Here is an 18,656-nt window from a genome sequence, read left to right on the forward strand (position 1 = left end):
TTCACCTACCTGATCGGAAATGATAAGAACAAACACGAATGTTGTCAAGATTCTTGCCCTGGAAATCCTGGTTCAGTTTGGCCAACCACAAACATTGTTCCTCGGTTTTTGCACTCTTCTCCTTGATTTGTTATAACTTTTGGCAGTCTGTAGTACTCCAAATGTTTTCCCGGTCAGACCGATTAGTGCAGCCCAAAACATGACAGTAATTGACCATTTTCAGCAGCAGTATTTTCCAAAATATACGAGTTTCGTTCAGTTCAGTGGCATAGTTTATGTTCAGCGCCGCCAATATGCCCAATTGATGCCGCGTTGTGAAAACACTCTATGAATTAATGCCCATAAATGTAAATAGTTACATTATTTATTCATCTTTGTTAATGTTAGTTAATACTAAAGTGTTCATTGTTAGTTCTTGTTAGCTCAGGTCTGTTAAGTAATATTAACTTTTTTGCAACCTTTCTTGCAACCTTTCTCACAAAATGTAGATTGATATCTAATGTTGGATTCAAGATATAAATACTTATATCATATTGGTGCATCACTTAAAGTAATGCAAATGATTGTGCTGAGAACTGAACATAATCATGTGATCTCTTTGCTTAGTTACCTACCTAGATCTTTCATGATTAAGTGCTCAGTTGTTGTTATTTAAGACTGTTTAGAGCGTTGTAAGGTGGTTTAGATTTTAGGACTGGACCACCATGCTCCAGAGAACCAATCTCTGCACTGGCTCAGGTCCAGCACAGATGTGAGAGAGAGATAATGAGTGAGAGAGTAACTGCAGATAACAGTCTGGCATCCATATGCGGACTGCCAGCTTCCCAGAATCCCCGGCTTAAAGTCCTGCTTTTGATGAGTGTGAAGCTGGACGTCAAGGACATTGCCTTTAATCTGGCCCTCCAATAACATAATGGCTTACAGAGAGAAGCCCACTGCAGGCTACAAGCGCTGCTTTCATAAAGTCAGCTGATTTTACAATGGAAATCCCTTGCAGCTGTTAAAATAAGCGCCAGACTGCTGTTTTACCTTGCTGTAGGGTAAGGTAGCATATAGACCTTAGACCTGTAATCTCTCTGTGTTAACACTGTCATCTTTCTTGTGATGTTTTCTATTCACTAGCATTTTTTTTGTTTTGTCTGTTATTTGTTTGTTCATTCATTCTTTTTCAATTAGTCAATTAGTAAAGTTGAAAATGTTTTTTCATTAATACATAAGATATTTCTTTCTAACACAATAATGGCTTTAAATAATCTTTTCACAGCCACTTTTGATCAGTTTAATGCATCCATGCTAAATAAAAGTATTTCTTCAAAAATCAACAACAAAATCCTATTGTAATATGCATGAGAGCAAGAAGTCAGTAGTGAGAGCAAGAAGTCACTCCACATATTTTACTGTGTATAGTTGCTCAAATTATTCTCATAATCACGTTATCATAATCGTAGGGTTCTGTTTGCATGAGCTCCAACTTAATTGCAGTACTGACTTAATTAGGTGCTTGTAAATGTAGCCTTTGTCTTAACTTTTGGCAGTCAGTTTGAAGTAATGAGTCCAGAAGAGATTAAAATCATGCTTTATCACTTTTACTGAAGTTCAGGTCAAGCACATTACATTGTGAGCTACATTATTCAATTCGTCATGTTCTGGCTGCACACTCTCTTGCCAGAACCTCCCGAAACCCTTACGCTCCAGCAAAGCCCTCTTCTAACCACCACAAAAATACACCTATGCCCTTCCAGAGCAAAGCCTCATGGGACATGCAGTTTCCATCGTAAGCCTGCTTTGGTATATGTTTTCACAGGCACCCAGGACCTTATCAAATTAGTCCAACACTAACAGAAAATTGGCCAGCAGCTTCAAAAACTGCCCCCTTTAGGTTTGTAAAACACATTTAGTGGAAGAGTTATTATTTAACATCAAGACTGTGGTAGATGTGATCCTACTGATAAGGCAAGCGGGTCTTAAAGCAGCCAAAGTGAGATTACGCAAAGTTTTAACACCCCCGCTGCCAGGTACAGGCAAGGGGAACAGGTTCAGACCCACCAGCCTGTCAAGCATAATGTAAAGAGGCCTAGAGTAGGGACAAAATCACATACTGGTACCAGTCTGGGTGGGAGTCATTTAACCACTTGTTCTCTGTCACATGACCAATATAGAGTACAGTGTGTGCATTCTGTGCTTTTAACACTATGTTCCATTTTTGTTCTTTTGCTCTCTAATTATGACCTTCCATGACTTTTTTTCGTCTTGTACTTTTTGAATACCTGTTAGGAAAGTGCCGAACTATATTTTCCAAATTGACTAGTCCCTGGGTTGCTTTAATGACTGGATAACTAATCAAATAATGGAACAACTTTATAGCACTGAAACTCATCCAGCATTAGGGCTTGTAGTGCGCGTTCCCGACTTTACGTACTGCGTCCACCGTGCTCTGCAACGCAGCGAATGCTTGAAGCAGTCCCATCACCTGACTCGCCGATTGTTTGTAACAGTGGAACAGATGTGGTCCAGTCGTGACAGCATTGAGATTCCTGCTCCGCTGGAAATGGCTGGCAATTTCTACACTTGCACCACCATCTCGTCTCGTTTGAACGCAGTCTGCATGAGGCTTGTGTCGCCGCCGCGGCTGTCGCAGTATTCTCTCTCTGACAGAGTTCATCGTCTGTGTATTCCGTCTCAAAAAGGTAGGAAACGGTGAAAAATTCCATCTCATGTGCTCCTCCAGCTTCAAAGTCATCAGACATCGTTGTACTTTATGTTGTACCTTGTTGCTAAAGAGTATTTGATTGCGTTGCACTTCTCTCTTCTCAAGTTCGCTTTGTAAACACTGGATCTGTAGTTTCGCATACGTCACGCGTGACCTTTCGACGTGAATACATAAAGTCGGGAACGCGCACTACAAGCCCTAATGCCGGACGAGTTTCAGGTCTTAAAAGGTATATAAAAATATATTTTTCTAAGAAAATGACCGAACGTTTCGGTAGACAAGACCCTTCTTCGTCGGCTGGGATCGTTTACAGCCATTTGTAGCTGCATTTAAACTGTATTTAAACAGCATTTTGAAGATTCAAAAATCGGGGCACCATTTAAGTCCATTATGTGGAGAAATTTCCAGAAATGTTTATCTCAAAAAACATGTTTTCTTGACGACTGAAGAAAAAAAGACATAAACATCTTGGATGACAAGGGGGTGAGTAAATTATCTGTAAATTGTTGTTCTGAAAGTGAACTACTCCTTTAAGAGATTTCTTATGAGAAGACCCTGCAAACTTTTGATTAGTACTTTTGATTTCAGACAGGCTTCCATGCCATCAGTCTCCTCTTTCCTCACCCATCATGTGAGCATGATTTCTTCTTTGTCTCTCAGAGAATGTGCTGGGAGAGGCTGTTTTTCCTTCCATCGTGCTTTATTCTTTGTTTCTCAAATTTGTAGGGCCCTTACACAGAAGACAGGGGAATAAAGCAAGTGTGTGTATATGCGTTTCAGCTGCTTTATCTATAAGCAAACCATCTGAAATGTCCCCCGGACCCCCCTTCCCTTCGGCTACTCAAGGATGTAACAGCAGTGGAAGAATAAACTAACTTACATAAACCCCACAAGCTCATTAAAATACCACATGCAGCCATGGAGCTCTACAGAGTGCTGGCGGCCGTCCCGCAGAATTAGCATAGTTATAAAGCTCTGTTTGGCTGTATGAAATACGCCGTTCACGTGTCTCTATTGTTGAAGGCGCATTAAACTGTGGAGCGAATTTGCCAGCAGTTTGTTTTCAAGTTTGTTTTGCCGTTGTGTAATGTTGTAAAGTTAACAATGCATAACACATGAGGAGTCAGTTCTGTACAAGCAATGAGAACATAATGGCATTAGCATTACTTAAAATGTGTGTCATATTAAATTTTGGTTTTAATATAACACATGTACACTTAGTGGCTTTGTAGATTTTATGATGTCCCATGATGCTCATGAGGATATGTCAGTCAGTTTAGGCTGATGATTAGCATAACTAGCTTCCTTTGTCTTTTCTACGGGATGCAACTTTCAACTCCATATATGTCTTACTGAGTATCTGCCAGCTTAAATATGTAACATGTTTCTGACTAAATGGCTCATGAGGTGTGATGTTTTGCACATTTTGGCCGCAGGTGGAGTGAAGTCATGTTCGCTGAACTGCTTGGCAGAGGGCTATAACTTCTACACTGAGCGCGCTCCAGCTGTGGTGGACGGCACACCTTGCAGGGACGACTCTCTGGACGTTTGTGTTAATGGCGAGTGTAAGGTGAGACGTTTATAAACTCTTTTCTTTAAGTATACATATCTGAGAGTTTTCAGATGTCAGTGCTCGTACACTACGCTTTTCCAGTTGCTGTTTTTTTGGCCTTGAACTTCAGCCAGAGCCAGAGCAAGAGACAGAACAGAAGAGAAAAAGTCCCTCTTGACACATAGATCCACCACATCTCTTAACACATTATTGTAGCAATATGGAGCATCCTGGATTTAATTTGAGCTCTAAACTGTTAAGACTCCATTTCTCCTCACCACATTTTTCAATAACTATTAAGGATTCTTTCATGCTAAAGCTTTTTAGACAGCAAAGTTTAGTATTGTGATTTCTGTAACTTTAGGGCTTAACAATAAGGATAGGCTGCTGTCCTAGGGCCAATGTGAGAGAGTGTTGGGGAAGTTGGTTAAACAGTCCTTTAAACCTATGCATACCACCAAACCTGTCCCTAACCTTACCTGTATTCCACCTCAATATCACCAGAAGTGTTTTGCATTACAATATGAACACAGTATTATATTTATTTTTTGATGTAAGTACAGAGTAGTTTAAGGAGAAGTTCACTTCCAGAACAAAAATGTACAGATAATTTACTCACCCCCTTATCGAAAATGTTCATGTCTTTCTTTCTTCAGTCGTAAAGAAATGTTTTTTGAGGAAAACATTTCAGGATTTCTCATAGTGGATTTCGATGGTGCCTGTGAACTTTAAACGTCCAAAATGCAGTTTAAATGCACCCTCAAAGGGCTCTAAATGATCCTAGCCGAGGAAGAAGAGTCTTATCTAGCGAAAAGTACAATTTATATACTTTTTATCCTCAAATGCCTAGCTTTGTGTGTACTTTGTGTATTCCGGTTCAAGACAGCTAGAGACATGCATTTAAACTGCATTTTGGATGTTTAAAATTCACAGGCACCATAGAAGTCCACTATGAGAAATTCTGAAATGTTTTTCTCAAAAAACATAATTTCTTTACAACTGAAGAAAGAAAGACATGAACATCTTGGATGACAAGGGGGTGAGTAAATTATCTGTAAATTTTTGTTCTTCTGGAAGTGAACCTCTCCTTTAAGGCCACCTAATATAAATTGGGACCAAATATTTAAAAGGTTCAAATTTTTTATTATTATCATCAAATTATTAAATTACATTTTTCTAAATTCTCACCAAAGTAATGTTGTCTAGCTGGGTAACATAAGCTTTTGCAAAAATGACTTTTTAAAAATTGTTTTTGTAAACGGCATCAGTAACAATGTGTTCAATTAAAAACGAGTCAGTTATGTTTTGTGTCATATGGCTTTGTTTTACAGTTGAATTATAGCTGTATAATTTTCATACTGTATTTTAATTTTAATATTATGAAGGGAAAAAAGGATTAACAACAATAACATTATTATTATTAATAATAATATTTTAACAAATGCCATCACAAAAGAATGTTCAATTTATTTAATTAATACTTTACTTTTAATGCAGTTTTCAAATTTATCAAATGTGACAGTAAACATAATTATAATGTTACAAAAGATTTAGAAAATAAATGCAAAAATAAACAAATAAATAAAATACTACAAATAATTATTTTGAACTTTCTTGAAAGAATCCTAAAAAAAAAATGTCATGATTTTCACAAAAATTTTAAGCAGCAAATGTTTTAATGATTTCTGGAGGATCACGTGACCAAACTAGAGTAATAGCTTCTGACAATTCAGCTTTGCCATCACAGTAATACATTACATTTAAAAAATATTTTTTACTTATGTAAATGCAGTTTTGATGGGCTTAAGAGATTTCTTACAAATAATTTAATTAGATGTTAATTTGTCTACCACTACTGTTGTTGTTGTTATTATTATTATTATTATTATTATTATTAGAATCAGGAGTTATCAAATGTTGTGATTTTTTTTATTAAATGTTAAGTGTTTGTTTTTCCAAATAATAATTTGTATTATATAAATATAGCTGCAAGCAAGGGGCCAAGCACTACAGAGGCAAAAAAATCATCAGATGAACTGTAGCAATGAGTAATTAAAGCCATTCCAAGATGGTTTTAGTTAAAATGGCAGAAATATCATAAATAAAACCACTAGTAAAATGATTTAATGGATTATCACTGTAGATCAATAGGTGATGCTGTTATCAAATCGATGTGGTGTGTTCTGTGTGTGGTAACAATGGCACACAGACAAAGATTGGTGTCAATATGTCAAAGCTTTGCAGAGATACAGCCTCAGATATAGTCTGGCATCTTGTCTCAAATTTGTTGTGTTGCTATACAAAAAAGAAAAAGCGGAGATATAACCTCTTATGCATTTCTGCATGCTTTTCATCGAATTTGTAAGCACATTATTCGAATATGGTTTAACTAATCAACTTGAATGCCATAACTTTTTGCCAGCATGGTCTAAAGATAATCTGAGCCAATTTTGGTGAAAATCCGACAAACTGTCTAGGACGAGCTTGAATTATAAAAAAAAAAAATATATATATATATATATATATATATATATATATAAATTATATATTGACTCAGCATGAGCATTTTCCTTATGGTTGAAAGGTTATTAGCATAAACATGACTTTGGACAAATGGTGGCGCTAGAGAGTTTGAGTTAGAGACTCCAAACTTGCCGTGTTTAATGTTGAGATTGTCCTCTATCTGTGTGCCAAATTTTGTAATTTTCCCTCAAGCGGTTCTATGGGCCGAGAAGAAGCAGAAGCAGAAGCAGAAGCAGAATAATAAGAACGCTAACGGATCTCTTGGTTGTACTTGCATTGATGATGGGTTCTTCTGACCCAGAAGTACAATGTGAAGAGAGACCAGCTGGAGAGAGATGCAACTGAACTCTGATTTGTTGCAAACAATCAACAAAGTGTGAAAACGGCTCAGAATATGTTGTTCATTAGCGTGTTTCATAATGCAAACCGTGGTGTACTTTATTTTCTGTTTTGTTATGTTGTACTGCACAGGACAGGCTGCATGTGCGCCTTTGGAGTGAGTTGGGCTGGTTTATCTTTGCGCTGTTGTCTAGACCAGTGGTTGTTTTTATCAACAGTTCAGTTGAGTCCAGCCCCGTTTTGCTGTGCTCTAAATGCTGTAAGAACTCGGTGACCCCCCAAATCCATCTGTCCTCAGTACACGCAGCTGAACATGATCACAGCGACTTCTCCCTCCCTCTCCGCCGTAAGCTCTCACCCTTTCTCCATTTCTTTCCTTCCCTCCTCTCTTTCCTCCATCTCCTTTCCTCACTGGTTTTCTCTGCTTTCTTATTTATGGTGCATATAAAAACCGAAGAACAGCGGGGGGAGAAATCAAAGTAGTGTTTGCAGCCTCATGGTGGCTTAGCTTCCAAACAATAAGGGTTTGATTATGAAAGTGAGAGCTTTGAAGCACAAGGCATTAAAAGCAGCCCATGGAACCACGTGTCCCAAAGCTCGGCTCTTTTCGGTCCAGGGCAGGACATGCCCAGCCCGCTCCGAGCGGCCACTGACTTACCATTGTTGTTGTGAGGAAATAGGTCACACATTTGCAGGTTATGGAATCTAGGCCAGGTCAACAAAAGTCTTTGGAGCTTTAGCTGGATTTTTGTGAAGTTGCACAGGCCTGGATTTGGAAAGTCTCAAGCAGTTTCAGGTCTGCTGGTTACTGAGTTCATTTTGTGTGTTACCTTTTACATGCTGACAGCAGAGATTCTTATGTTTCTTTATTAATGGTCTGGATTTTGTGCAGATTTGGCCCCTTTGGAGAAACTTGCCATTGCTTTGCACAATGTCAGTGATAATGGATTGTGATAGCTCTCAATTCTGGTATTGCTCTCGAGATTATACGTCAAACCCTGATGTTTCTATTAGGGCTGTCAAAAGTTACATGGTAATACATGTGATTAGTTAAATATTTTAACACCATCTGTGCCCTTGACTTACTTTCCTATGTGGGATAGAAAAAGAAACTTACCTGTGGGAACTTTTACGCAAGACACAAAATATGTACTAATAAGTACATATCACTGCAGTTTCCAAAAGAAATAAACACTAGAGGCAGTAAAACAGTGAGAACTTGTAATCGTTTTCATACACAGTTATGATTACAGCTCCATATGTTTCGCTTTCAGGATGTAACAAGCTTGCTTTGTAGCTCAGCTGGCACAGAATTGGACTTAGATGTGAATCCTGTGAAAAACCTGATGCACAATGAAAGAGCTTAAAGACTGAAGAACAAGCTAAAACAGCATGCTTGTGATTGCATTTTTACATCACATTCGCTTCTGTTCATACTATCAGGTAGGTTTATGTGTAGTGCAGATAGTATGTTCTTTTAAAATGTAACAGCCACTCAATGGACATTTCAAGTCAGAACTGTGGTGACGCACAAAACCAACGTCACGTAAAAACATATCATATGTACGCTCATCTGTTAAGGGAAAAACACTCTTTTAGCACCACTTAGTGGACATTTCACATTGAATATGTCACGAAACGTACATGGCAGTACATATTTTGTGTCTTGCAAAAAAGTTCCCACAGGTATGTTTTCATCATGAGATCAGATCTAGGGTTACTGCTAACTGCTTGCATGTTTTCCTTAGTAATAAAGCTTCTAGTGCACACATAAATACAACAACAAGATCATAAGATTAAATAAGAAAATATGAAAAGGTATATAGACACAGGTTAAGTCAGAATAGACATATTTGCTGATTATAAACATGTTACAGTGATATATATAATAATGTTTAAATAGAAATTAATTTTGAACAATGTACTGTTGACTTATGCTTTCAAGCTTCAAAAAGACTGTCAAAGCACAATAAAATCACTTACTCTGTGAAAATCTGAACATCTGCTTTGTCCTTGACATGTTCATGGGGTCTGGAGTCTTAGTGCAGAATACATACTGTTGACTAAAATATATGAGAAAATATGTCTTTTTTTATATTAAGTTTCATGCAGGAAACATTTTTGCAGAGCACATGGCTTCAAATATGCCATGTCTTAATGTTTTATTTTACACTTTTCCTGATAGATTATTTATTTATTGATGTGAAGTTGATCATTTTCATATTAAGCCTAATTTACTAAATTATTTATAGAGCATGAAAAATAGTTTCATAAAAGTGTTCATTTGTATAGAGATATGCCTAATTACTTAGTGTACACATTCAAAACATCCTTTGTAAGCAGAGTACTGTATGTTTTCTGCATTTAAAATTTTGGAAGAAAGATACGAATGATAACTTACAATAGATTAAAGTCAAGACAAAATATTAACAAAGCAAAAACTGTTTTTCAAAAGAATAAAAATGTACTGTAGAAAGAAGTGTAAATTAATATAGTCACAGTATATTGGAGCTGAAAATCAGCAAACTAAACTACTTTATGAGATTAGCTAAATCTACAGCATAGATATATTAAAGAAGACCTATTACACCCTCAGTCTCAGGTGTCACCAGAATGTCTGTGAAGTTTCAGCTCAAAATACCCACAGATCATTTATTATATCATTTTGAAAATGCCTTTTTTGAGTGGAAGCAGAAACACAGTTTTCCTGCATGTATTTGTATTTTTAAATGCAAATGAGTTGCTGCTCCCAGCCCCCTTTTTCCAAAATAGGGCTGTGCCTTTACAGCTAGTACATCAGATACTGTGCTAAAAACATCTGTTTGGTTTTGATTATCATGTCTATTGTGCTGAAATGCTGTGTTTTAAAGCCACATCAAATTAAACTTCTGATCTTCTGATAACTTCTGATACATTTTTTTTAGCGCACACAGAAATGGCATGTGGCCTGTCTGGCATGTCTCTTTCATGTCTTATTGCGCTTAAGCTATCAAATACACATAAGTTTATGTTAAAAACACACGTGAGTTACAAAAACAGTCAGTTATGTCTGTGAATGTAAACAGCTGGGAAAGTAATCACATGTTTATATTAGATCTGTGTGGCAGCAGCGTAATATTCAGTAAATAAATCTATAAATTCACTGCTCTCTATTCTCCTCTGAGGCTGGGACTCTGAATAGTGTTCTGTGCTCGTCTGTGCATGCAGCCAATGACAGAACAGTTAGCCTGCTTTGCTCAAACTTTTGCTATGGCATTAGAACTGGTACACCGTTGTCGCTTGCAAAAACAAAATGGCGGTGCCATGGGTGGAAACTAGGGGTGGGCGGTACACCGGTGTCATAGTCATCACCGGTGTGAAATTGCGCCACGACATGGATTTTCTAATACCATCAATACCATAATAAAACAATTATGTGCCTTGAACGGCTGCATTTACATCAATAATAGCTAATTCTAAATAATAATTTCTTCAAACGTTCAGTTGTGGTCTGAATACCTGTCCTTATACTATATATCTTGTTGTAAATAAAAAAGTTAAACATATTCGTATCAGCTTTGGAGGTGGTAGGTAAAAGGGGAGTGGCCATTAAACGACTAGTGAAACACCGTGAAGAAAGGTCGGGCCTGTAGCCTATACCAGGGGCGGAGTGGCAATCGGGACGACCGCGACTTTTCCCGGTCAGCCGGCCTAAGGATTTACACAGCGGATCACAAATTGAGCGGGCGCGAGGCGAACGCGACCGGCCTGTTTATTTTACTTTCGATTTTGCGATAACGCACACTCTGTGTAAAGGGAGCAGCACATCTTATAATAGATATTTGTCAGTGAGTACTAGATTGCAGCAAATCCTCCAGTCTATGTTTGTAATCTCTCTTTACTTTCGACCCGTGATCATTCAAATCTAAAGGTCATTGTACACTGAGTCCGATTTTCGTATGTGTTTTTTTTTTTTTTAGTTTTCTCATATTCGCCATCCTTATCAAAATGCTTATTATGGATGCGAAAATGCAGAAAATCAAACACGATCCGATTTTTTTTATGATGGATGAAAGTTTCAGAGGCAGTGTGTAAACTCGATTAACCTGTATTTTTTTTAACGTGCAAAAATCTCGGACGAAAATTTCGTACTCATGTGTGCAATGACATTAACATTGACAGCTCATGTTGGATGCAGGGTTGCCAAGTCCGCGTTTTTCCCCACAGAATTGGTCTACTTTTAAACTGTTGCCATGGGTTGATTTCCCCCAGTTATTTAAACGTTTTAAATATTGCAGAAATTAAATTTCAATAAAAAACAATTTTTTGTTGTACTCTGTTAAGTAAGATCTTTATGTTTTTTGCAAAATAAATATGTTGAGAATGCATAATACTCTCCCATGTCTCTTTTTGATAAGGATACCTACCATTTACTTATTATATTATAAACATATTAACTTTATTCACATACTAAAGGGACAGGGCAGGCTACTCCTCCCAAAATGTGCCAAAAAAAGTAATACCGTGATATTATACCGTCACCGTTCAAAAGATGAAAAATACCGTGATATTAATTTTAGGTCATATCGCCCACCCCTAGTGGAAACATACAGATTAAGGGGGTGGTAAAATTATAATAAGATCCCCTTCCTACATCACAAGGGGAAAGAAATCTGAGTGGCTCGTTTTTTTTACATGCTTGCAGAAGAAGGCTTACCAAAACAAGGTTACTGGATTGTCCTTTTTCATATTTTCTGGGTTGGTAGATGCACTGGGGACCCAATTATAGCACACGGGAAAACATGGAAAAAGTCAGATTTAACTAAGATTTAGATACAACTGTATGTAATATTACATATAAGTGGTTATAAATATTATAAAAAATATAATTTAAATTTGCACAGGCAATAAAGCAAATCTGTCTGTGTGTTTAGTGTAGTATCTGCAGATTTTAAATCCCTTTTCTGCTGACAGTACACATTTTTTCCATTTGCCTTGACCTCTGACCTCTCCTAAATATGTGTTTGTATCTGCAGCACGTGGGCTGTGACCGGATCCTCGGCTCGGATGTTCGGGAAGATCGCTGCCGTATTTGTGGAGGAGATGGGAGCAGCTGCCAGGTCATCGAGGGGGTCTTCAATGACTCCTTGTCTGAAGGAGGTACTGAGTGTGTGCACTTCAGTTTGAACTGGAACAATTTGTAACAATATGTGCAAAAGAAACATTGCTGAAATACCATTTATCCCGAAAAAGTTTCCACCGACAATTCCGTTTCAGACCAACAGCCTCATAAAATGATGTTTTAGGTGTTTAAATGCAAGCCCTCAATGGGATAGATTGAATAAAACAGCTTTCCCTTTTGACAGAGGGAGAGTGTCTATTGCTGTGAATTTACAGTTGGTGTTAAAATATGATCTCCGAATGCTAAATCAAAACTCATTTCAGCAGAGTTGGGTGCTAAAATATTATTCCTCTCAGCTTTTTAGTAGAGCTCTAATAGTGGGCCAGTGTACAGATTAAAGCACAGTTCCTTCATTGACGATTTATTTTAGGGTTAGGGAGTCATATATTAACACCAACTGTAAATCTTCAGAAATGAAGACTTACTTTTACTCTGAATCATTTTTGCTTGTTTGTTGATGACATTTAAGATCACAGTCAAAAGCTATTTAGCCATTGTTTTATTCACACCATGACTCATTCAGTCTGACTCAATTCTGGAATTACTTTTTATCCAACAGGAATCGATAATAACAAGTTCCACCCTATTTTTTTTCATTAATGATTATGTTTCAGTCAGAAAGATGTCACATTATTGCTGTGAACAGCAATTTAAAGTATCACTATTAGCGCCAATAGAAAGTGCTATTTAAAAGAAATATCTTTGTAGAGAAATTGTTGGGAAGATACACTTTATTGTCTGTAGTCTGGGTGTATTTCTAACCATTACGGCCTAATTTTGCAGTATCGATTGCATAATTGCTGGATTTTTAGGGGTTAAAACGATGCAGACGGCATGTGCAGATAAACAGCACTATCATGAGGCACAAATTTATTTTAAGTGAATTTCCCCTAAGTGTCCTTGAGACGATGGCTAATATTTTTTTCTGTTAAAGGTTAAGTGAAGGCTGCAAATGCACATGTGAGACTGCTATTTCTCTTGTTAACTGAAGTAACACAAGCCGGGTGCCTGAATTGAGTAGCTCCCCCCCAAACCTCAGAAATGTGTGTGTGTGTGTGTGTGTGTGTGTGTGTGTGTGTGACATGCTTTGAGGTACTGGGAGCAGCCTTGGCAAGTTCCTCTGGTATCTGGGGGAGTATTTTGAGGCCTGGATCTAACCCAGAAGTCCAAGTGAACTGGATTGTCCAGGACATAAGAAAGACTGTTGCTCCTTCCTTCAGTGGTGCACGCAGACCTCTTTAAAGCCCCTGATAATTCTGCTTTCCTGTTCTCCACTTAGCGCTTTCTCAGCCGGTATCCAGAGAGTTGTCAGTAAACACGCTTCTCAATTAGCTGTTGAAGTCATGAGCTGGAAAATGTTACAATGAACTTGCACTTTGAGACAAGACCGTAGTTAATTTGGTGAAAAGGTGGAAACAATTCTAGAGGTTTCTTCTGCTATAATTAATTCAGTGCATTTTGCTATTAAAAAAATCTGCAAATGTGTTGCAAGCTGTTTTAATATTTCAAGCCCTCCACCCTCTCTAAAAAAAACAATCTAATCGCTTTGCGGCATGTTTTGACACAGAACAGGCACGAGAAGTGATTGAGTCATGTTGTCAAGAATGAAATGAAAATCAGCTCACCATAAAAGAAAAGGAAGGATGGGGATGGAGGCCAAAAGCAGTTTAATGGTACAGTTCAAAACAAAATGAGTTTACAGTAAGAGACAAGTAAAACATTGTTTTTATAGCACCTTTTAATAGGGTGTTTACAAAGCACAGTGGGAAGAAATAAAATCTATAAAGTAAGGATGAAATACATAGAAATAAAAGAAGAAGAAATAAAAATAAAATGCAAGAAATAACTCATTGAAAATAATAATAAGAAAAAAAAATGCCTACAGTAAAAACTGTAATATTGTTAATTATTATTACAATTTTGAATAACTGTTGTCTATTTTATTAGAAATCATTCTAATATGCTGATTTGGTGCTCGAGAAATGTTCCTTTTTATTATCACATTATCAATTTTATGATTTCAATTAATAGACATTTCAATTAGACATGCTTTTTGTTTAATAAAATTTAATTTAACCATTAAAACAGAAAAATTAGATCTAGAATCTAGAAAAATTAAAATGGAAATAAACAGAATCCAGAAACATTAAAACAGGAAAACTTGAGGGAAAACTTTGGGGAAAAATAAATCAGATTTCACATGGCCCTAGAGTAGGAGTTTTAAATAGATTTTTTTTTTTTTTTAGAATATAGATGTTTTACTGTCACTTAATTTTTTTCTACATATATTTCAGTGTAATGCAGCATGTCAGAACATGTGCATTCTCCACCAGACCATCTCAATTTTCACGTTTTTTATTCTTTAAAAAGGTAAGGAACCCAGAGTAATATACAGTAAAGGGGCCCTAAATTCCTGTTGTTGGCCCTCTTCAGACTTTAGATCTGTTCAGAGTAGCTATATAATGACTTTATGGAAACTCAAACAATGTTTTTAAGTGTTTGTGCGGTGAACATCGTGCTTCAGGTCAGATATGTGTTGGGCAGCTGCCTTGCTGTTGAGGGGTGCACAGAGACTCCAGCCATTCTGAAAAGGCGCTTCATAATTACCTGCTCACATGCGAGGCCCAAGTCATAAACGCTGGGATACAGGATCTCAGCCATGCAGAATTCCTTCCGATGGTTTGTTCTGAAACAGACACACTTCAGTTAGGATGAGGGTTTAGTGAAAGATTGGAGTGATCTAAAAAAAACACCACAGTTTTCACATATTAGAATCAACATATTAGAATGATTTCTGAAGGTCATGTGACTTTGAAGGTCATGAATTCGAATAATGAACAGGTAAATTTGGAAGGGTTGTGATGCTGTTTTGTGAGGTAGCGGCAGTTTAGATATGAGCTGGTTTGGTATGGGTGGTGTTGTTGAATGGCAGGCTGTTGGCTCTGTGCTAGAATGAGGGTTATTCTCAGCTGCAGGAAGCTCTAGTGGGCCACTCCCTGGGCGGGCGGCGGGAGAACATTGACCGCAGTGGCTAGCCGAGGCCGAGATGATGGGCTATTCTTGGCTCCGGCTGTATTTTTGAGTTCAGGGTTCTTGTGGGTACAAACACAATTTAAACACAAGGAAACCCAGTTTATTTAAAAATGTGGTCAATGAATGAGATGCTTCCAGGTATTGTGCTCCACAAAATGCCAACCGACTGACCAATTCACACAAATGACCGCTAATGGTTCATATCTGCCTGCTTCTCTCTCTCTCTGTGTATGTGTGTATGTGTTTATGCGTTGAGTACTCTAGTATATCTGAGTTCTTATTCAGAACTGAATCCATTTGGTATTTAACAAATACCAGCATTTTTTATTAAATTCCCCAAAAATTTACTCTTGAACTTCTGTTTAGTGAATCAAAAACACTTATGAATGTGATTTAAAAGAGAATGATTAGTGTGTTTAACGTATGAGTGAATAGAATGCTTACTTATTTTATATGTATTATGTAATCGTTTTTTCATATCAACTCAACCATACTGTAAAAAACTATTTGTTGAGTCAACTTAAAATAATTTGTTACCTGGCTGCCTTAAAATGTTAAGTTCTGTCAACTCAAAAAAGTTTGGTCAACTTTAAATGTTAAGTTGTACTAAGTAACAACTTAGATATTTGAATTGACTGAACTTAAAATTTTAAGGCAGCAGGGTAACAATTTATTTTAAGTTGACTCAACAAATTGTGTTTTTGTTTTGTTTTTTTACAGTGCAGAGGTCCCTGGCTCAAACCTTTGATTTTGTTTTGATTGTTTTTTCTGTAAAAAGACAAACATGTATAGTGATGAAAGCCAAAATATTAAATGTCGCATGTGTATATTTACTGAGTAAACTACTATTTTGTAGAGGGGTCAAAATTTTCGCCTGAGATTTGAAGCCAAATTAGAGGGGTGTAAAAATTACTTTAGAAAGCTAGCAGCATCTTTATTTAAATTTTACACAGACATTGGTAGGTCTATTAATAAAATCTGTTGACTTTAGCAGTCTTTTTTGCATTATATGCAATTGGTGACCATGCAAAAAAGCAATTATTGTTTTTTTTGCCTCAAGTTTGCATGACTATAACTCAAGATGTAATAAAGATATCTTAACATCCTTTTAGATTCTGAGTTCTTAACAAAATTTCCTTTTGGTATCTTCATTTTGAAAGGCCCTTGATGGTTCAAGCCCAGAGACATAGATATCTTAATGCAGCTCCGGGAGTAAATGGGTAAATTGTTCACATTTTCAGTCAAAAAAAATGAATACAACACACCTCTCCGAGTTTACAAGTCTTTAATGTCATTTTATATTTTTGTTCTTATGAAACTTTTCTTTTGGAGTCTTAATTTTTTAATCCCTAAAAATGAATCTGTGTGGTAATGCGTAGTTACAGTACTGTCTATTTGAACTCCTGGTAGCTTCCGAAGCTGTTAAAATAAACAAAATACCTTCTTTCAAATATCCCTGAAACTGATTAAAATATAGAATCTCATGAATAGACTATTGAGAGCTTAAAGTTAATTTGCCTCGACAATTTTCTGTGTATTTTTGGTACGCAGAAAGTGATGTTTTATGCAGTTATTTTGATAGAAGGAACAAGATACATTAAATAATTTATTCTTCATTTATTAAATTTATTCAGCTGTGTGCAAAGTGAACCACATTAGATTTTCGATCACTGAAAATGTGTAAAATTGTCATATCTATAGGAATGAACTATATGAGGCCTTGGAAAATAAGATTTCAAAGGGAAGGTTTATTAAGAATGAGAATTTAGAAGGATATTAATATCTTGAATACTTTTAGAGTTACAGGCAATCAAACTTTGGAAAAATAATATTTAAGGCACTCAGGTATTTTCTATGCAATTGTCTTGATAGAAAATCACAAGATCATCACTACATATGTTTGTCTTTCTACAGAGAAATATTATGAAAATAAAAAATATGAGCCTGGGAAGTTTCTGAAATTTGCTTGATTTCACACTGAATGACCCATCTGTATTTAGTTATTGGAATGCATTTAAACCACCGTTGTGCCACATTTAAATCATATTTGGCAAGAATTTATTATATCAGTTCTGTTTAAATCAGCTTATTTGTTGAGGACAACAAATGCAATACAAATATTTCTTCCACATAAATAGTACAAGAACTGTTAATGGAATCATTAAGGAACTGAAATCGCTAACAGTAATCCGTAATCAGACTCAGAATCAATAGATTTATATTGATTCTGTTGTACATATGTTGTTGGTTTCATTCTTTGAGGCACACTCATCGCCTCTTGACTGTGAAAAATCTGTCAGTGGCAGGACTGAATTGAAAAATTAGTTTAGTTTTTTTCTTTTTTTGGCTCTTTGGTCAGAAGCTGGAGTTGTTTGCAGGCCTGTGGTTGAATCTGGCCTTAAACACGTTGTGTGTTGGGCAGCAGAACTGAGGGACGTTGCCCAGGAATTCAGTCGGAATCTCAAACCTCTGCATATCCCATCACAGTCCCTCTCAGTGAAGCACCACTAACTGCATTGTTCTCTTGCTGTGAATAAATGTATGTGTCTGTGTTCTCTTTTAGGTTATGAGGAGGTGGTCAGAATCCCCAAAGGATCTGTATTCATACACATCCAAGAGCTCAACGTCTCTCACAATTACTTGGGTGAGACACAATTTTGCATGGTTTGACTCAAATATGAGCCTCTCATGGGAAGCAGAACTAATACACTGTTGGAGTTGGTGGATTCTGTAAAAAGCTTCCCAGCTGAATTGTAAGCAAAGATCTGAGAGGGCTTTAGGTGCCTCATGGCTCAGCTAAGATGACTTGCGGCCGTTTCACATATTGTTCGTATTTCACCCTGCCTAGTAATTAAACCTGGGTAGTCAGGTTTCAAGATTTTACAATGTGCATTTTGTAAACCCTTGGTTAATAGGTGTTTTAAAGGAGAAGGTCACTTTCAGAACAAAAATTTACAGATAATTTACTCACCCCCTTGTCATCCAAGATGTTCATGTCTTTCTTTCTTCAGTCCGGAAGAAATAGTTTTTTGAGGAAAACATTTTAGGATTTTTCTCCATATTATAGACTTCTATAGTGCCCCCGAGTTTGAACTTGCAAAATGCAGTTTAAATGCAGCTTCAAGGGGCTCTAAACAATCCCAGCTAAGGATAAAGGGTGTTATCTAGTCAAACGATTGGTTATTTTTAAAACAAATTGACAGTTTATATACTTTTTAACTTCAAATGCTCGTCTTGTCTAGCTCTGCGTGAACTCTGTGTATTCCGGTTTAAAACAGTTAGGGTAGGTCGAAAAACTCCCATCTCATTTTCTCCTCCAACTTCAAAATCGTCCTACA

The 18,656-nt window shown here is 36.8% G+C and overlaps 1 protein-coding gene across 1 annotated transcript in view; it reads left to right on the forward strand.

Moving 5' to 3' along the window:
* The window catches only part of adamts10 (ADAM metallopeptidase with thrombospondin type 1 motif, 10), a 64,049-nt gene that overhangs the window by 35,695 nt on the left and 9,698 nt on the right, over positions 1 to 18,656 (forward strand). The window contains exons 15-17 of the mRNA XM_073819848.1: positions 4,147 to 4,280; positions 12,140 to 12,263; positions 17,882 to 17,962. Coding sequence (XP_073675949.1) covers positions 4,147 to 4,280; positions 12,140 to 12,263; positions 17,882 to 17,962 — 339 coding nt within the window. The remainder of the gene's footprint in view (positions 1 to 4,146; positions 4,281 to 12,139; positions 12,264 to 17,881; positions 17,963 to 18,656) is intronic.

The sequence above is a fragment of the Garra rufa genome, chromosome 15 (genome assembly GCF_049309525.1).
Source record: "Garra rufa chromosome 15, GarRuf1.0, whole genome shotgun sequence".
Lineage (NCBI taxonomy): Eukaryota > Metazoa > Chordata > Actinopteri > Cypriniformes > Cyprinidae > Garra > Garra rufa.